Consider the following 21,207-nt stretch of genomic DNA (forward strand, 5'->3'; position numbering starts at 1 on the left):
TTTTATGTCACAAATGGTAGTAATTCCAAAAGCTTCTGTGCCACGTAAGTCAACAGCAGATTTACCAGCACAGGTGGGAGTTTTCCTTTCACCAGGGTAAGGTCTCCCTTCATTAATGGCAACGGACCCACTTTAGCAATGGCCCTTCCCAAGGAGCAATATATGATCTTAGAGCAACTTGGGAACCATAGACTTTAGTTACTTAATTGACACCTGTTCTCTAATAGCACAGTGTGTCTCCATTTCTTCTTTCTATGCCCCTTACATACAATGTCTTGCAGGTTTCATCATGCCTTCTTCCCTGTTCATTTTCCATGTCATAGATTGCTTGTTCCTCTTTCACAGGATTGACTATTAAAGAAGCAAGACTAGACTACCTCTCAGGTGGACCAACTGGATGGAAGAATTGGCAACAGCCCTTCTCCTTCCTTCTTGTGCTTCTGTGCATTTACAGCCTGTGTTTGGGGACAGTTCCATATGGGCACCAAGGTTACCCCCTGGTCTCCCTTGCTACTTTAGCAATATGGAGTAAAGTATGATGGCAAAGGCTCTGGAGGCTGGCACAAACCCAACTTAAAGTGTTGCTGTGGCACTTGGAGTGTCAGGCTCTTTCTCTTCTATTTGCTTGTTGTATGGCTGCCTTGAGCTAGAAGCAGCAAATGAAGGTCAAAGATAACAATGTATAGCTTTCTAAAAGGAAAAGGGGAACCAGTGACCACTGCTAGCAATACATATAAGAATAAAATGTGATGCAGGCCCTGATAGAGCCCCATATATCATCTTGAAGACCTAGGAATAGCCAAATTTCACAGGAGAACACAGCAACCACTTTGTGAAGAAATGAGTACTGTGAATACTATGGGATAGCTACATAGGCTCACAATCCACAATCTGCAGAGGCGCATCCAAAATTCCAAAACAAGTATTAGGAGAGGATTTCAGGTCAGATAATAGTTGTGCCCTTTTCATGAATCACGGAGGGTGGAGTTTGGGAAGGATAAGTGCAGACTTGAATTTGGGGCTTGGGAATTTTCTTCTGTAGGCAGTCAGCACAACCGGGGCACCAAGCCAGGTCTGAAATTCATCTGTTTCCTTTTTGCAGAGTTCTTCAATCTGTTTAATCTGGAATCTTATCTATGACATACCTCCTTTATCTCGTATAGGTCTATCTTTCCAGGACTTGGCTGTATTTGGGACAACATTAGAATGTTCTTTAAGACTTTCTTTTTAGCAATTTATGTGTCACTTTAGAAAAGAGATATTCATGAAATCTGTTTCCCACTCAACATTTCATAACAAATGAGGCACAGAGATGTTAATGGCTTATCTTATGTCACACAGCTATTTATCGGGCAGTTGTAAATTATTGCATAATCATTCATTCCCACTGGCAGGCTACATATTAAGTAATTATATTTTCCCTGTGAAGATTCTTTATCTCAGATGCACTTTATGACCCAGCAATTCTAAACTACTTGTACCATGATATTTCTTATTTCTGTATCTCCTTTCACTGTTCCCTCTTCCTAGAAAGTTCCCCACCTTACCCTGGCCTGTCTCTATATCCATGCTGTACATTTTCACCTTTCAGGAAGCCTTCCCCAGGAACCCCAAAATGGGTTAGGAACATCTCAGCAATACCACAGTGTATTATAACAACCTATTTTTGTATATTTCTCTCCAAAGAGCAGTGCGTGTCTTATCTTTATATCAACTAAGTATAGTATAATGATTGAGTGTAGGTGCTTACTAAATTTGTATGGAATGAATGGATGAGGAGATTAATGAACACAAATATCAATGTATAAATAAGCAGTGTGAACACACGCTTCTATAAGAGGTTATGGACAGTTTTTATAAGAGGAGCTAAGAAATGATGATATTGGGCTTCCCTGGTGGTGCAGTGGTTGAGAGCCCGCCTGCCGATGCAGGGGACACGGGTTCGTGCTCCGGTCCGCGAAGATGCCACATGCTGCGGAACTGCTGGGCCCGTGCGCCATGGCCGCTGAGCCTGCGCGTCCGGAGCCTGTGCTCCGCAACGGGAGAGGCCACAACAGTGAGAGGCCCGCGTACCGCAAAAAAAAAAAAAAAAGAAAAATGATGATGTTTATTTAGGTAATCAAGAAAGATGCAGGTTAAGTGCTATTTTTGCTTTCCTGCATAAGGTAGTCTTCAATTACATTTTCTACAGATAAAAGTAATTACCCTGGGCTTCCCTGGTGGCGCAGTGGTTGGGAATCTGCCTGCCAAGGCAGGGGACACGGGTTCGAGCCCTAGTCCAGGAAGATCCCACATGCCGCGGAGCAACTAAGCCCGTGTGCCACAACTACTGAGCCTGTGCTCTAGAGTCCACGAGCCACAACTACTGAGCCCTCGAGCCACAACTCCTACAGCCCAGGTGCCTAGAGCCCATACTCTGCAACAAGAGAAGCCACCGCAATGAGAAGCCCGCGCACCGCAACGAAGAATAGCCCCTGCTCACCGCAAATAGAGAAAAGCCCGCACGCAGCAATGAAAACCCAACACAGTCGCAGATAAATAGATTAAAAAAAAAAAAAGTAATTACCCTACTGTCAGGTTCCATCTAGATCTTGAAGAGTCTAGAACCCAAAGAGCCCACCAAAGTTGCCTGGTGCCTAAAATGTTACCTGATTTGCAGTAATTTCTCAGTAATTATTAACTAAGTGAATAAAATGCAGAAAATTTAGGACTGTCACAGGAAAGTGTTTCAGGGAGATGATGGTAGAATCACTAATTCTTAACCTTCCCAGTGATGAGTATAAAGAGGAGGCTGAAATCCAGCAATTCTACCCCTAAGTATATACTTAAGAGAAATAAAAACTTGTGTCTGCACACATACAAAAAAATATACATTAATGCTCATAGCAGCAGTATTCATAATGGCCAAAAGACAGGAGACAACCCAAATGTCCACCAACCGAGACATCGATAAAATGTAGTATGTATATATACAATGGAATATTGTTTGGCCATACAGTACTGATACATGCTACCACATAGAGAAACCCTGAAAACATTATTATAAATGAAAGAAGCTAGCTACATAAGACCACATATTATATGATTCCAGTCATATGAAATGTCCAGAACAGGGAAAACTATAGAGACAGAAAGTAGATTAACGGCTGTTTAGGGCACGGGGAGGAAGTGTAGGGGATGTGACAGCTAACGGTTATGGAGTTTCTTTTAGAGGTGATGAATTGACTGTGATGATAGCTACACATATCTGTAAATATTCTAATATCCACTGAATTGTACACTTCACTTATGTTTTGGGGTGAATTGTATGATATGTAAATTATACCTCAGTAAAGCTGTTTAAAAATGAAGGCGACGGCGGCGGCGGTGGGGGGGGGCTTCCCTGTTGGCGCAGTGGTTGAGAGTCTGCCTGCCGATTCAGGGGACACGGGTTCGTGCCCTGGTCCGGGAAGATCCCAAATGCCGTGAAGCAGCTGAGCCCGTGAGCCATGGCTGCTGAGCCTGCGCGCCCAGAGCCTGTGCTCCGCAATGGGAGAGGCCACAGCAGTGAGAGGCCCGCGTACCACAAGAAAAAAATAATAATAAAAAAATTAAAATGAAGGCGGGGGGAGAGAGACAGAGAGAGAATGCTGAAAACATCTCAGACTAAAGGCTGCCCATAAGAATCCTCCCAGTATGTTAATGAGATCCAATTCATTTCAGGCATTTGCTGAAGATGTTCCATATTAAGGACTTCATTTCTACCCAGTCAATTTCCAAGGCCCCAGTCAGAGCTCATTAACACTTAGCCTGTTTTAGTCCGCTACTGCACGGTGAACTCTTCTTTTTTGCTGTCGTGTATAAGCAGCCGAACCATAGAAAAGTCCCTGTCCAAGCCACATCCATAGTATCAGTACCAAGTCGGCATTTATTGCATGCCCATTATGTGCCAAGCGCTTAGCATATGTCATCTCTAAGCCTCACCAAAACCCCAGGACGTAGGTTGTATTATCTCATTTTACAGAGGAAGATATGGGACAGAGCTTAGCTAATTGCCATGGTGTCACTATGTGGGAACTGACAGAGCCAGGTGTAAGGTACATGTGTGATTTACAAGATCTGTGCTCTATTCACCAATTTGTGTCCTTGAAGTCTAGTGTGGTGGAGAGAAATACATAAAACCAGTAAAAGAGAGAGAATAAAGAAGGAGAGAATGGACTGTCTGATAAAGACAATACAATCTGGTGTTCGTGTCGAACAGTGATGTGAGACTCCTGTTTAGAATCCTGCCCTAATGGCCTGCACGATGACAGAGTTCTCCTGGGTCTGAGACCACTCAGGTCGTCTGCCTGAAGAGGGAGCTTTTAAATTCTTGCTCTAGCTGAGCAAGCAATAGCATACTTCCAGGTCAGTCTCTCTTGCAAAAGACCCCTGCTTTTGTTCATAATTCTAGTTGTCAGCCCTATTCCACCAACACTTGGTGCCGTATTTACTCTAAATACCTTATATTTAATGTGTCCAAAATTAAACTCCTGGACTTCCCCATTAACACCTGTCCTCCCTCTAAAACTTGCTACTCCTACAGTCTTTCCTATCTCTGTGCACGTTAACCCCATTCTTCCCATTGCTTTGGACAAAAGCTTTGGGTCATCCTGGAGTCTTTTCTCTTCCACATCACAAAGGCAATCCATGAGAAAATCAGCTTGGCTCAAACTTCAAAATATATTCCAAAACTTCTCTCATATTACCATCTCCCACCCTCATATAAATTTTTGCAATAACTTCCTACCTGACTTTCCTTCCTCTGCCCTTGACTCGCTATAGACAACTTTCAATACAGAAGCCAGAGTGATCCCTTTAAAACAGGAGACAAATCACGCCCTTACTCTCTGCAAAGCCTCAAATTGGCTCCTGTTGCACTCAAAGTACTTACAATGGCTTTCAAGGTCCTACATTATCTGGCCCTTTTCACCTCTGTATTAGTATGCTAGGGCTGCCATAACAAAGCATCACAGACTGGGTGGCTTAAACAACAGAAATTTATTTTCTCACAGTTCTGGAGGCTAGAAGTCCAAGATCAAAGGGTCCCCAGGGTTGGTTTCTTCTGAGGCCTGTCTCCTTGGTTTCTAGATGGCCACCTTCTCCTCGTGTCCTCACATGGTTTTCCATCTGTGTGCATCCGTGTCCTAACCTCCTCTTTATATAAAGATATCAGTCATATAGGACTAGAACCCACCCTAAGAACTTCATTTTAACTTAATTACCTCTTTAAAGACCCTATCTCCATATACAGTCATATTCAGAGGTACTGGGGCTTAGGACTTCATAATATGAATTTTTAGGGAGTAGGGACACAATTCAGCCTGTAACAACCTCTGTGACCTCACTTCCTACCACTATCCTCCCTCATTCTCTACATTAGGGCCTCAGGAGTCATCCTGCTGCTTTTCCAACAGTCAGGCTTATTCCTGCTTCAGGAGCTATTCTTCATGTTTGAATCCTCTTGCCCCAAAACAGTTGCAAGCCCTCCTCTTCTCTCAACTCCTTTTCATGTGCACATGAATGTCACCTTATCAGTGAGGTTATTCCTATACCAAGCCTCAGACCTCCTAACTACACACAGATTCTCCATCTCCCCTTGATTCTTCTTAATTTGTCTCCATAGCCTGTATCATTATTTACCACACTATATATTTTCTTATTTACCTGCTTGTTTTTCTTTGATCTCCCTCCACTTAATAGGTGCTCATTAAGTATTTGCTGAATGAATCAATAAATAAAATATATTCATTTGCAGAAAGGAATACCTCTAAAGTTCAGCATCATAAGGGATCTGGCAATGATATCCTATAAGCCACTGTTCAGAAAATCAAATGTTTTGATTAGAAAAGAGAAGAGAGGCCTAAGGGAACACTGGGAATAAATGACCTAAAACTTCTGGAGGAGTGTCCTGTGGATGACCCTGAACTCACTCTTTGCATTTAGCATTCCTCCACTTGGCCAAGTTGGGACCAACGGTTAGAACTGAAGAGAAGGTAAATTTTAGCTCAATATAACAACAAAAAAAATTCCAGTGAAACATTTATGCTTCCAGAAGATGGCTCCCAATCATAGAAAATAAGGAAGCAGCAACCTTATTTTACTTAACCAAGTAATTACCAGAAACCAAGTTAATTACCTCAAGAATATTGCAGGCAAGATACCTGCGTTCACGAGTGGAATAAACAGGTGATTTTTAACTTGGGTTCCAACTCCAAGATTCTAGAAAGATAAATCAACTTTAGATGAGGAAAAACAGCACCACTTCACAAAGTATGGCTGGTCTCAGTGCCCGACTGTTTTCATGACTCAGGTCTGGTGAGATTGCCAGGTCTGGGAAGTATCACAAGATAAAATGAGAATGGGAAATCAGGGAGACGAGGGCCAAGCTTTGCCAATAAATTGTCACACAACTGTAGGCAAGATACTTCACTTCTCTGGGTCACCAGTAAGTCCTCACTAAATTGAAGTCTTGGGTACATATACACAATGGAATATTACTCAGCCATTAAAAAGAATGAAATAGGGCTTCCCTGGTGGCGCAGTGATTGAGATTCCGCCTGCCGCTGCAGGGGACATGGGTTTGTGCCCCAGTCTGGGAGGATCCCACATGCCGCGGAGTGGTTGGGCCCGTGAGCCACGGCCGCTGAGCCTGCGCGTCCATCCGGAGCCTGTGCTCCGCAACAGGAGAGGCCACAACAGTGAGAGGCCCGCGTACCGCAAAAAAAAAAAGAATGAAATAATGCCATGTGCAGCAACATGGATCGACCTGGAGATTATCATACTAAGTGAAGTAAGTCAGACAGAGAAAGACGAATACCATATGATACCTCTTATATGGGGAATCTAAAAAAAATGATACCTATGAACTTATTTACAAAACAGAAATACACCCACAGACATAGAAAACAAACTTATGGTTACCAAAGGGGAAAGGTGGGGGGGTGGTACAAATTAGGAGTTTGGGACCGACATATACACATTACTGTATTTAAAATCGATAACTAACAAGGACCTGATGTATAGCACAGGGAACTCTGCTCAGTATCCTGTAATAACCTAAAGGAAAAGAATTTGAAAAAGAATAGATATATGGGGCTTCCCTGGTGGCGCAGTGGTTGAGAGTCCACCTGCCGATGCAGGGGACATGGGTTCGTGCCCTGGTCTGGTAAGATCCCACATGCCGCGGAGGTGCTGGGCCCGTGAGCCATGGCCGCTGAGCCTGCGCGTCCAGAGCCTGTGCTCTGCAACAGGAGAGGTCGCAACAGTGAGAGGCCCGCGTACCGCAAAAAAAAAAAAAAAAAAAAAAGAATAGATATATGTATATGTATAACTGAATCACTTTGCTGTACACCTGAAACTAACACAACTGTGTAAACAGACTATAGTCCAATATTTAAAATAAAAATGTAAAAAATAATTTGCATATAAAAATGAATGAATAAATAAATAAAAGTTTGGCCTAGATGAGTACTATGTCCCTTCTGTTCTAAACACTGTAATTCTAGGTTCTTTTTCAGATCTTAGAAACTGGAAGAGAGTTGCGATGAAAGACGGTCACAGGGTATCATGGGAGGGGGACGAGGCACGCTGGCACGTTTGGATTGAAGGAAAATCATGTTAAATCAAATTCTTTCTTACCAGAGGAATTCAGAAATGAGAGAACAAGTTCCTCTGGGCCAGTCATCCAACATCTCTTCAAGGGTGTGAAAGGTGAGGGTGCTCCAAGCTTGAAAAATCGGGATGAAACTGCTACTTATACAGAAAACTGCTTCTCACTCCCAAGGGACTAATAAAACACTGGGGTGTGCTGTGCTGTGGTTCCTGGAGACTCAATCATACATGGAACGATTATCACTGAAGACTAATTCCAAACAGAAGTAAGCCTGTGAGTGAATGCGCATTGCTGTGCTTGCCTGAGCTGCTTCATCTTGACTGAAAAACATCTCTTGTGGATGTTTCCCAGGTGTTGAACTGAGACTAATAAGGCAGCAGTAAAGACTTGAGTTATTCCAGCTCCGTATCTAACATCTTGGTCTACCTCCTGCTAGGCACGCACTGCATGTGGCTTTGGGGGCTCTTTAGAGATTTCGGTGGAAAAGTACCCAGCATTGTTGACCAAATCTGATTTTTTAAAAAAATTCCCAGTAGCTTCCAAGTAGTTGGGATTGAAATGGTACAATGGACTTTAAGCAAATCTGTGACCTGTTTTCTTATGTAGGCCCCAAATGAGTACCAAATTTTATATTCTCCAAGATTTAATCCAGGGTAGATGCTCCAACTCTAGAATTACCTGAGACCAAGATCTGTGTTTTCACCCTTGTCCCCGTTTATTTCCATCTTATTTTACTCTTCCTCTGTGAAAGAAAGCAGATCTGCCTGGTTTCCCTTTTTATTTCATCAGTATCTCTTCCCAGGCTTCACAAACTCACCAGAACAAGGTGGATTATTTGGACCCTTGGTCCCATGAGGTTTAGATAACAGAACCTGTTTTTACTGAGAGTTGAAAAAACAGAAATGACAACATTCCTTTTCAGACTGGGCTCCCTAAGCCTTTTCCTTATTCTTTTTGGTACAATAATGAGGGCTGACAGGGCCCCTTGACACCATTAATGGTAAATGAATTTTTCAGTAAAGACTAACAGAGAAAAACGATGGAAGTTCAGATTTATTTTTTTGACCCAGAGAGTTCTGTATCTCCTTATGCCTTTGCTTTCCATGTATACTTTATGAGAAATTTCAGCAAAAGCTTCTTAAAATTAATCCAGTAGCTGTCTCCTTCAACTCTCCTTCCTGGAACTCTTCACCCATCTGCATAGAGGTCCTAGACACTTCTTAAGGGCCCCTATCCCGAAAGATTAAAGGCAGTGCAGTCAACTCAAGTCTTATCCTGAGCCTTACCTTTGTAAACTTAGCAATACCTCCTCCTTTTCACGTAAGAAAATTTACAGAGAAGCAGTCTCACATGTGAATTGGATTCTGTCCCATTTCTCTCCCAAACTGGGAAGAAGCTGGTCATATACTTGCACATTTGTATTATAAATATTCAAAGACTCTAATCCGGTATCTTCCATATAACACACATTTTAACTCCTACTTTAAACTTTCAGAATGCTTTTTATGGCATCTGTTATGCCCTACTTTAAAACGTCTGTCAGCCTAATATTTCTACTTTTTTTTTCCTTTATTAATTTATCTTCAAGGTCATGTGTGGAAACACCTTTCAGGGGAAAGAACCCATCTGCTTTGGTGAAAATGTACACTATAAACCTTCATTTCTGCAAGGGTATAAATAAAAAAAAAAATCTGAGAGTCTATTAGAATGCCTTCAAAGCAGAGTTCCCTAAAGCTTGCTTTGTGCAACACTGGTACCAGGAGTCCACGCAGCAAACAAAACAAAAGCAGGGGAGGGGGGCGGGATTCAGCATTAGGAGATACCCTCTTTAAAATTCAAAATGCAAAGCAGCATTGTAAGCGGTTGTAGGCATTCTAAAGAAAAGATATTTGCTTCATTTTATTTAACTGCTTATTTCTCAAACTTATTTGATTACAGACTCTTTTCCTGTATGTATGAACGCAACAAATAGTAACATGCTGCCGTACTAGGGTTCCACGGTACAGTTTGGAAACTGTGCTAGGTGATAATGCTCTTCATTTTTCAGAAAGGACTATTCCAATGCATTCCTGTATTGGAAAATAATCTCGAGATAGAAATACAGCTCACTTCTTTCTCACACTGCATTTACAGGGGTATCTAGGGTTCATCTCACAAACAGTAAACCTCCAAGTGACTATTTGGTTCTTATAAGCAAACACAAAAACATATCTTCTTTTTTTAACTTCATCGGAATCATCAACAGCTCATCGGCTGGGGATAAATCATCAATTGTCACAGACAACAGCCACAGTCATACCTCCAGTGTTCATCTCTCACTCGCCTTCCCTTGTTTTTATTTGTCACACTTCAGGTACTTCTTACTGTACGTACTTCTGACCCCTAAATACAAACAAACACACAAAGAATCTAATTTATGATTTCCCTCATTAAAAAAAAAACCCATCATCAGTGATGTCCAGGTAAGACAGAACAGGTGTCTCCCTCTTCCATCCCTTTTTGGCTGATTGAACCCCTCTCACTTCCTCATTTGTGACATGGAGGGTCACCCCAACACAACTGACAAGTATTCCCTGAGATCCTGCGTGTAAAGTCCCCAGCTTGGCACACAGTAATCCTGACGCCTTATCAGTCATAGTGTCCTACCATGATGTCCTCACACATTTTTTATGGTCACACCTGGAACATCTGGCATTCCCTTCTCACTCTTCCCAACTGCAACGTTTTCATCCTCCAAATTACCCTACCACTTCCCCACTGACAGACCTTTCTCTAGAAATGTGAGGATATGTCCGATTGATGAGGAAACCTGTAGTGAGCAGCAAGCAGCCTACCGAAGTCCAGTCCATCTGACCGAAGTTCCCCAGCTCCCCAAACATGAACACCTCCCTGCAGCTAACTCCCACCTAACAGCCCCATCAGGAACACTCTTGATGTATTCGCATAACCCTTCCTTAAGACATTTTCCTTCTTGCCCCTTTTTCTTCCCTTTTTATGGTGATATCAAATCCCCTACAAAAAAAATAAAACCTCTTCCTGATGTCCCAGATTAACCCTTTCCAATACTACAGGTCTATGATTCTACTTTTCTTCTGATGAATTCATATATATACACTCAAGTTGTACTTACTGATGTATGGTTTTCACTATTTAAAAAAATTTTTTTAATTGAGGTAATTGACATATTGTATTAGTTTTAAGTGTATAAGAATGATCTGATATACGGATATATTGTGAAATGATCGCCACAATAAGTTAATATCCCTCACCACCATAGTTACAATTTTTTTTTTCTTGTGATGAGAACTTTTAAGATCTACTCTCGCAGCAACTTTCAAATACACAGTACAGTATTGTTAATTACAGTCACCATTCACTATGGCTTTTATTCCCCCGGATATTTTTCTCACATAAACATAAGCTCTTTAAGGGGAGTGAATGTATCAGTTTTTTACTCCATCCACAGTGGAAGTGTAAAAAATTTTGATTGATCCACCAATACCAAACACTTTCATTCCTAGGAGTATATTTATTCCAGTTTAACTGGAATAAATTACACCTAGGACAGAAAATATTAATTGAGGGATATAGCAAAGTTGGATATAGCAAAGTTGGGGTGTTTACTTAGGGACAAATGACTGTGAAGCTTTTATTTATTTGGTAGTTGGTTTGTGTGTGTGTTTTCTTTTTTGCAATTTATTAATTAATTTATTTATTTTTGCTGTGTTGGATCTTCGTTTCTGTGCGAGGGCTTTCTCTAATTGTGGCAAGCGGGGGCCACTCTTCATCGCGGTGCGCGGGCCTCTCACTATTGCAGCCTCTCTTGTTGCAGAGCACAGGCTCCAGACGCGCAGGCTCAGTAGTTGTGGCTCACGGGCCCAGTTGCTCCACGGCATGTGGGATCCTCCCAGACCAGGGCTCGAACCCGTGTCCCCTGCATTAGCAGGCAGATTCTCAACCACTGCGCCACCGGGGAAGCCCAGTTTGCTTGTTTGTTTTGTCATTCAGGATATTGTTTATTTAGGAAATGTGTTCAGGAATACTCAAGTTTTATCTGCCTGGAATCTTCCCAATCATTTTTGGTTTAGGTAACACTTCTCTGGCTACAGCCTTAACTCATCAAAGACTCTAGAACTTCTCTCTCTTTAAAAAGGAAACCATGAAGGACAATCCCTAGGCATGATGTATGGAGACAAAGAGGTCTAGTTGCCTTGGAGCATAACAGCCCTCAGCCTCAACGTTTGTCACCAATGTTGAATGACACAGGCCACAGCAATCCTACTGAGAGCTGTGACTTCCAGCGGCTGCTCTGGGCAGTGACTCTTCTTGATCACATGATATGGTCCTCCATCCTGCAGGAGGTGGCCAGCCCCATTTAGTCCTCTCAGCACCTCTGGCAGGCAGCCTTTCCAAGCACTGTGCCACCTGCAGACAGGATGCCTGTCTTTCACGTACCTGGCACAGGCCCTGGGGAGTGGTGAAGGTTTTTCCTAATTCTGAGCATATTGCCTAAGCCTACATTATTGGAATACAAATGAGCAGCCTGATAAAAGAGTAACCTTGAGTCTGCTCTCCTTTCTGTGTCAAAAAAGTAAATCACTCACAAATATGGAACTTTTATTAGCCACACATTACTTGGGGATCCACCTAAGTAACACTGGGTTGACAGTCACTGCGCTCACTGACAGCCCCTGGCAAGATCAATGCAACATCAAAGTCAGGACTGTCCCGGTCACTCAGGTGAACTGCTCTCTCAAGAAAAGAGAACTGGGCTTCCCTGGTGGCGCAGTGGTTGAGAGTCCGCCTGCCGATGCAGGGGACGCGGGTTCGTGCCCCAGTCCGGGAAGATCCCACATGCCGTGGAGCGGCTAGGCCCATAAGCCATGGCTGCTGAGCCTGTGCGTCCGGAGCCTGTGCTCTGCAATGGGAGAGGCCGCAACAGTGAGAGGCCCGCATACTGCAAAAAAAAAAAAAAAAAAAACTGACTTCTATTATAAATTAAGCACTGTGCTGGCCACCTTCTCAGTTTGTCACACAACCTGGTGAGGGGATGCATTTTAGAAACTAAGGCTCTGGTAGGTTCCACAACTATATCCAAAACTGAGATGTAGTCGTCAAGGTTTCTCAAAGCCTGAGTCCTTTACACCATCGCATACTGCTGCTCTATTACTAAAGTTCTCTAAAGAAGCAAACCGGTGTAATGCCTGTATGGGCTCCATTAAATCTCCCTGCTACTGGATTGATTTTCTCACTTCTTACCTCTGGGATTGGCATGTATGGTCTACTTTTTTCTCCACTCTTGTTATTCCTTGTTATTCCATAAAATATAGGAATATTCTTTTAAATGAGTCCTTGCGGCAACTTTGGAATTACCATCATTCTTCAAACAAGTTATGTAAACCAGCTGCCAATAGTGGTCTCTGGCTAAACATTTAATATTATTGTTCCATAGAGTTACTACTGAAATACACTTATTTCTAAACTATCTCTTATTTGAATCTGAAGGCTGTCTCTGAAGTAGTTTTGTGTAGTGATTGCAGAGGACTGATTTTTAAGGTGTTGTATTGTTTGAAGATATATGAACACTTCACAGTTGCATTAGTGAAGTAAAGACCCATGAATGAAGCAGTAACTTAAGAAACAGGGCAAATAAAATGTTGCATCTTCTGTATAGGTGAAGGTATGTTAGCTATGTGCAGTTAAATACAGGTATGTTAAGGGTTAATTATTCATTTAAAATTTTCTTTATGTCTGTTTATTAAAAAGAAAGAAAATCTTATTATGTGAAAAACTGTACCCATTATTGTGAGAAAGAATTTTATCATGAAAAGCTTGAATGCCATGTACAGTTTAGACGTCTGTGGATATTGAAGGCTGTAGTCAAGATAAAGAAATATATAATTCCCTCCATCTCAGAGAAGGTAAAAAGAGATGAGAGAGAATGCAACTCAAGATCCACTTCTGGTCTGTCCACAGAGAGGAATCGGCATGAATTTCTAGAAGGGAAGACAGGTTGTGAAGCATCTGCAATGCTCAAATATGTCACAGTATCTGCCATCACAGCTAATACTCAGCAAGGCAGCACCTCTCTAGAAGGTACCATGATTTATAACACTATTGGAAGTCCGGAGTGACCAAGTTATCCAAATATTCAACCAGGAGGCAGCTAAAGAAACCACTCTGGTTACCTAGGAAGCAGGCTGGTTTCGAAAGGACGTGAATAAAAGGTGGCAGGAATCCACTCTCAAGAACAGATAGGAGAGTAGCTTAAATGTGAGCATAATGTTAGGGGTTCTGACACGGACTGAATTGTGTTCCCCCCAAATTCATATGTTGAATCCTAGTTCCCAGTACCTTAGAACGTGACTGTATGAGGGATATAGGGCTTTAAAGGGATACTTAACTTAAAATCAGGTCATTGGAGTGGAACCCTAATCCAATCTGACCAATGTCCTTATAAGAAGAGGTTATTAGGACATATAGAAAGAGACACCAAGCATGTGTGGGCATAGAGGAAAAACCCAGTGGGGACACAGCAAGAGAGTGGCCATAAGTAAGCCACGGAGAGAGGCCTCAGAATCCAACCCTGCAAGCACCTCGATGGACTTCTACCTTCTGGAACTGTGAGAAAAGAAATTTATGTTGCTTAAGCCACCCAGTCCGTGGTATTTTGTTATGGCAGCCCTGGCAAACTAATATAGATTTTAATTGTCATTATAAACTTAGGCTTTGATAACAATATCTAAGGAAAAATGTAAAAGAACATTTTATTTACTTTCAGAACTAGATGATCTTGGTTAAGGTAGCTGTTGGGGATCATGATGCAGCATGGGAGGGAGAAAAAGCAGAATTCTTCCTTTTTTTTTTTTGGTTGAGCTGCAGTAGCATGCGGGATCTTAGTTCCCTGACCAGGGATGAAACCCGTGCCCCCTGCATTGGAAGCACAGTCTTAACCACTAGACCACAAGGGAAGTCCCCTAAATTTCTACTTTTTTCTGTTGAGCTGAATGATCTTCCAATTGAAAAGGGCAGAAGAACCACTGATCATTGGTAATAAATGTCAAAGATTAGTGACAGGATTATAGAACAAGTCCTAGCTGCTCTAAATGAGCACCTGTTATAGAATGAATTGTGTGCCCCTCCCCCTGCCCCAAATTCATATATTGAAGTCCTAACCCCCAGTACCTCAGAAAATGACTATAATTGGAGATAGGGTCTCTAAAGAGGTAATTAAGTTAAAATGAGGTCTTTAGGGTGGGCCCTAATCCAATATGACTGGTATCCTTAGAAGAGGGAATTAACACACAGATATACACAGAGAGAAGACCATGTGAAGACACAGGGAGAATGTGACCATTTACAAGCAAAGGAGAGAGGCCCCAGAGGAAATCAAACTTATGGACACTTTGATCATGGACTTCTCGCTTCCAGAACTACAAGAAAATAATTTTCTGTTGCTTAAGCCACCCAGACTGTGATACTTTGTTATGGTAACCCTAGCAGACTAATACAGGGCCCACCTTCTGGCTCAGGTTAGGACTGCTTTTGGTGGAAACTGCAAAACTCCTAGTAGAAAACATAGGCGGAACACTCTTTGACATAAATTGTAGCAATATTTTTTTCGGATCTGACTCCTAAAGCAAAGGAAATAAAAGCAAAAATAAACAATGGGACCTAATTAAATTTAAGGCTTTTGCACAGCAAAGGAAACCACTGACAAAACATAAAGACACACACCCACAGAATGGGAGAAAGTATTTGTGAATGATATGACCAATAAGGGGTTAATATCCAAAATATATAAATAGTTTATACAACTCAACATCAAAAAAACAAATGATCTGATTAAAAAATGGGCAGAAGACCTGAACAGACACATTTCCAAAGAAGACATGCAGATGGCCAAAAGGCACAAGAAAAGATGTTCAACATCGTTAGTTAACAGAGAAATGCAAATTAAAACCACAATGAGATATTACCTCACACCTGGCAGAATGATTGCCATCAAAAAAATACAAATAACAAGTGTTGGCAAGGTTGTGGAGAAAATGGAACCCTTGTACACTGTTGGTGGGAAGTAAACTGGTGCAGCCACTGTGGAGAACAGTACTATGGAGGTTTCACAAAAAACTAAAAATAGAACTACCATATGATCCAGCAATTCCACACCTGAGTATATATCCAAAAAAACTGAAAACACTAATTCAAAAAGATACACACACCCCAACGTTCATAGAAGCATTATTTACAATTGCCAAGATATGGAAGCCACCTAAGTGCCCATCAACAGATGAATGGATAAAGAAGATGTGGTATATACACACAATGGAATATTACTCAGCCATAAAAAAGAAAGAAATTTTGCCATTTGCAACAACATGGATGGACTTGAAGGGTATTATGCTAAGTGAAATAAGTCAGACAGAGAAAGACAAATACTGCATGATATCACCCATATGTGGAATCTAAAAAGTAAAACAAACCAGTGAATGTAACAAAAAAGAAACAGACTCACAGATAAAGAGAACAAACTAGTGGTTACCAGTGGGGAGATGGAAAGAGGGAGGGGCAAGATAGGGCAGGGGATTAAGAAGAACTACTTAACTACTTAACTACTTAACTACTAAGTATTTTTAACTACTAGATAAAAATAAATAAGCTACAGGGATATATTGTACAACACAGGGAATATAGCCAATATTTTATAATAACTATAAATGGAGTATAACCACCTTTACAAATTATGAATCACTATACTGTACACCTGAAACATAATATTGCACATCTACTATACCTTAATAACAAAAAGATTGCTTTCGGTGATATCTGCAGGGCACAGATAACACCTTAAACACAAGATGACAGAGATGCAACTCAGCAGCACTCTGCATAAAACAGACGGGAGATTTGGGAGCAAATGTGACCAATCTGAGTCCACCCAATGCAACGCAACACTCACCCCCAGGCTGAGGTGGGCAACAGGCTCCTCCATGCTGCAGTGGCCACAGCACCCTTGGAGAACTGTGAAAAGACACAAACCGGAACACATTTAGAGGAGTGCAGAAGGAACCAGAAACAGGTGCCATTGTGCCATCTATACACCTGTTGAGGGAAGTGGAGACAGGACGCTGAGGCAGAAGCAGCATGAAAACTGCGGGTTTTATTTACGTGACGATCTGTGGTGTGGAAAAGACTGGCTTGGCTTGGTCACAGAGGTGCAACAAGGACATCTGAGTGGGACGGTAAAGGAAAGGGAAGTGGGCTTTAAGTGGGGTAAGAACTTTCTAGTGACCAGAGCAGCCCAAAGACAGGATGCATTGTTGGAAGAGCTAGTGAATGTCTCCCAAGCTGAGGCATTTGAGGCCGGGCTGGGAATGTGGTGAAGATTCCAGCCAATGGGTGGTCAGTGCCTGTCCCAGCGCTTATAGTTCTAACTAGAGATGTTCTTGTATTTACTGCTCAGAGGTTCCTGAAGATACCTCAGGGCAGGAAAGAGCATAAAGCGCAGAACAGAGGCAGTGGCTGAAAAGTAAAAACCATCAGGATCTCTGAGTGGTGATGAAATGGGAGAAGAAGTAAAGAACGTCCATTCATTCTGACACAGTCAGCAGCTAGTCATCTTCCCCTAGGGAACATCTTTTCCAGGGATGGGTGAGGAGGGGCATGTTTCAACAGTGGGAAGGGAAAATGCCAAATCTAAGGACTCATATTTTCATAGTTATAACCTCACCTCTATATTTTTGAATTTTGTGCTCAGCGAAAGTCCCTTACTCTTAAAAATTGCTTCCTCCTTCCCAGGCCTGGTTCCATGGGCATGCAATCTGTTGGGTCACACAGGGTCCCGTGCTCAGGAGGGCTCTGTGCTTGGTTGAACATTCTGCTGTTGCCATCTTAAAATTCTTAATTTTGGAACAAAATGTCCCACCTTTTCGTTTTGCACTGGACCCTGCAAATTTTGGAGCTGATCCTATCCCCTCCACATTTTTGAGTCATACTCCTATTTGCATTCAGATGCCTTCAATTGTTCCTATAAACCTGGGACAGACAGAATTGTAGTGGTGGGTAAACGTGTTTGGAAGCAGCTGGGTTTTGCTGTCACTGGTGCTTTTCTCTCCTGCAGTCCCAACTTTTTGTTACTTACTTGCTGTCAGATTAGGAAGGAGATCCTTAGTGTCACCTTCCTAACTTATAAATGGAAATAATAACAGTAAGGGCCTCATTGACATTCATGGGAAGTGAATGACATAAAGCACGTAAACAAATGACTCGCGGTAACAAATATTTGTCATTATTTGTTGAGGACATTCAGAGGTCATTAAGGGGAAAAAGTAATCCACGGGTCAGGCTTGGATGCCTGGTAAGTAAAGACAGAAGACAACACCTAGCGGAGCTGGCAGAGAAATACTGATTTCTTGGGAAAGAAGCCAGCATCCTCCTGGCTGAGCCAAGATCCCACATCTGAAGTCCATGGCTTCCTTCCCTCCCACCAGCCCCACTCTGGACTGTGCCTTGGTGGCTGATGCTCCTTCAGGTCAAGAGCAGATGTATCTGGGCAGTTCTAGCCCATTCTAGACTCACTGGATACTAACCCGGCATTGGATGGCTTGTGTTTAACCTAGGAGAAAGTGGCTTCCCAGAAGGCTGATTTCTGTAATTTAGGACAGACACGAGGAAGAACAAGGACAGAGTTTGAGGTCAGAAGTTCTGAGGTATGGGGGTCTAAAGGGAATCATCTTTCCAGACCCTTCCCCTCCTAACTTTCACTTCATCCACATCTCAGATGATGTTACATCCCTGCCTGATTAAAAACAACAACAACAACAACAAAAACTCAGATGACCGTCCCCTTCTCAAAACAAAAACAAACAAAAAATAAACCAAAAAAGTTTTTTTTTAAAAAAAAACCTTCTTTCAAGGAGAAGTAAATAGGTCACTGCTTCTTCTCCAGGTCCGGCGCCTTTCTCCTTCGGTTCGGTCTAAAGATAGAAATTCCAGGTTACTTGTGGTTGCTTTTGACGGGAAAAAAATGAGACTTTTGCTCCCTTTACAAGCAAAGAAATCCTATTTCCTTGAAGCTTGTCTTGTTCACATTCTCTTCCAGAAACGCCTCCCCCACCTCTTCAAACCGAGACAAAAAGCGAAATGCGGATAAAAACGCACCCCAGCAGCAGCCCTTTATACGATACCCCCGAGAGGCCTGCGGGGTCGGATGAGTCAAGCTCACGGGTAACGGCGCAGAGCGCTCTCGACTTTTCTGCATCCCAGACGTCCTAGGACTCACCTTTCCCTGATCCTCCGCCGTCCCTCTCCTGGCCCCAGACTCTCCCTCCTACTGCTCGTGGGGTTCAGGCGGCAGGCGGCCGGGGAGGCGCTCGGGGAACCGGGGGAGCCGGGGTCGCCGCACCTGTGGGCGCCGGAGGCGCAGGCCCCTCCCGGCCGAGCGGGCGCAGCTCCCCGGCGGCTCCGCTAGGGGTCTCTCTCGGGTGCCGAGCGGGCTGGGCCGGATCAGCTGACTCGCCGGGCTCCGAGCCCCGCCGCCGCGCTGCTGCTCCGTCAGTTTCCTCGGCAGCGGTAGGAGAGAGCACCCTGAGCAGCGCGAGCGCGGGGCCACAGGAGACGGCGGCGGCGGCGGCGGCGGCGGCGACACCGGCAGAGCAAGGGCTCGGCGGATCCCACTCGCACAGCAGCGCACTCGGTGCCCCGCGCAGGGTCGCGATGCTGCCCGGTTTGGCACTGGTCCTGCTGGCCGCCTGGACTGCTCGGGCGCTGGAGGTGGGTGCCGCGCCTCGGAATGGGGTGGGGGGGGGAGGAGGGGACCCGCTCCCTCTGAGTCTTTAATCCAGAGAAGCCGGGGGGCAGTCGAGGGGACTCCTCTCCGCGCCCAACACCCCCGCTTGCGGGCGCCCTGCGCATCCCCGCCTCCGGCCCAGCCCTGCCCTGGGGACGCGCGCTCCGGCCAGCGGAGAGGGAGCGGGTGAGGCGTCGGGCCCCTGGGTCCACGCCAGTCGGGGGCGAGAAGAGGAGGAGGCTGTCCTGAGTTCGGACCCTGACTCAGTCCCTGACTCGGGGGCCGGGGGGAGGCGAGACACTTCCAGATGAGAGATTGGGGGAGGGAGCACGTGGGGAAAACCGAAAACGCAGCGTCCCTGGATCCTGTCCCCGGCACTTAATCGCTGCCCTTCCCTTTCTCTCGGGCCCTGGCGAGGAGGAGTCGGGACAGCTCGGGAAGCTGGGCACCCTCCACCCCCCGCTTCCCTTTGCCTTTTCCGCCCCGTTTCACCTTCTCTTCGCATCCCCACCACCCCTTCCCTGCCCGACCTTCTTCCTCCTCCCTTCCTCTTCGCGGCTGCTCGGGGCTGCCGCCCGAGTGCGACCCCAACATGCAGGGTCGCACAACACCCTCCACAGGCAAACTTTGTACATTTCTGCGTCTCCCTTTTGTGTTGAGAGAGATGGGAGGGGTCGGACACCCGCAGCCACCTCTCACCTTCTCCAAGCCAGGACATTGTGGGCGTTCGCTCGCACCCTCCGATTCTCCCGGTGAGGGCGAAGGTCCCTGGGAACAAAAGCCGCGACACCCCGCCCTCGCCAGCCCGGGGCGCGGTGGGCTGAGCCGCGCTGGTCTGTGCGCCACCGAGGCTGCCGCCTGACTCCCTTCCCCGTGCTGCGCGTCTGTCCCGGAGGGGGCTCTGGCGGTGCCTCGGGGCCCCTCTACTCCCCCCCCAACTTCCCATCACCTCCGCGGCTTGCTGATTCTGTGCTCGGTTGTGAAGTCCTTGAGGAGAAATACGGGGAGAGTGGGGTGTGCGTCTGGAAAGGGCAGTGGCTGGTGGTGGGGAGGCACGAGCACTCCCCTCCTGTGCATCAAAGGAGGCGTTTGTCTGATGAAGGCGCGGCCTCTTCCCTGGCAACGCTGGGCACTCTGGTTTACCTCCTCTGGGGACGCGGCCTGCTGTGGAGGGTCCTTAGGGTCTTTTTTTTAGGGTGCAGATGAAAGGGTTGAATTGAGTGAAGATTAAGACGGAGAAGATGGCGCCTCTGCAGTGCAGCAAAGAAAATCTGTGGAGGCTGCAGCCTGGTGAAATCCACCCACCGCTAGGTGTATAGCAAGTCGTCCCCATTGATCCAACTCTCGAACATTCAGCTAACGCCTGTGCAAAATGACTATTTTCCTTTTTATCTGAAGATGCTTAGAAGTTGTTTGCTTGGCAGCTGGGGCAGAAAAGGTTGTATTTCGCATCCTTTGGGTTCCCATTCTGTATTTTACCATTGGTAACCTCCCTTCCCCGGATGTTTGTTTGTTTGTTTGTTTGTTTCTCCTCTTCCCCTACCTCATGGTGATTTTCCAAGAAAGCAATTTCTGGACAAATGTTTTCCTGTAATTCCACTGAGACTATACTGAGTGTCACACCGTTACAGCTTTTTAGTCCCTAATTTACAAGGTCATTGAACTTTTTCCTCTTCTGTCTTTTTCCTACAAGTGGCTCAGGAATCACCTTAGGGCTAGTTAAGGCAGATTGTTTTAAGAGTTGAAGAATTTGGTTTTCTATTTAAAAAATGCATTTAATTAAGGG

General features: G+C 44.4%; 1 protein-coding gene across 6 annotated transcripts in view; it reads left to right on the forward strand.

Annotated features, from left to right (window-relative positions):
* The first annotated feature begins 19,165 nt into the window (after nucleotides 1–19,165).
* APP (amyloid beta precursor protein) overlaps nucleotides 19,166–21,207 on the forward strand; it is a 272,613-nt gene continuing 270,571 nt past the window's right edge. For 2 of the 6 annotated variants that reach the window (XM_030880952.3, XM_030880955.2), the window contains exon 1: nucleotides 19,167–19,405. In XM_030880952.3, the coding sequence (XP_030736812.1) occupies nucleotides 19,349–19,405 (57 nt within the window). In that variant the 5' untranslated portion in view covers nucleotides 19,167–19,348. Of the gene's footprint in view, nucleotides 19,406–21,207 lie in introns of all 6 variants that reach the window. The other 4 variants (XM_030880953.3, XM_030880954.3, XM_030880957.3 and 1 more) reach the window with 4 other exon arrangements.

This window comes from Globicephala melas, chromosome 4 (assembly GCF_963455315.2).
Source record: "Globicephala melas chromosome 4, mGloMel1.2, whole genome shotgun sequence".
NCBI lineage: Eukaryota > Metazoa > Chordata > Mammalia > Artiodactyla > Delphinidae > Globicephala > Globicephala melas.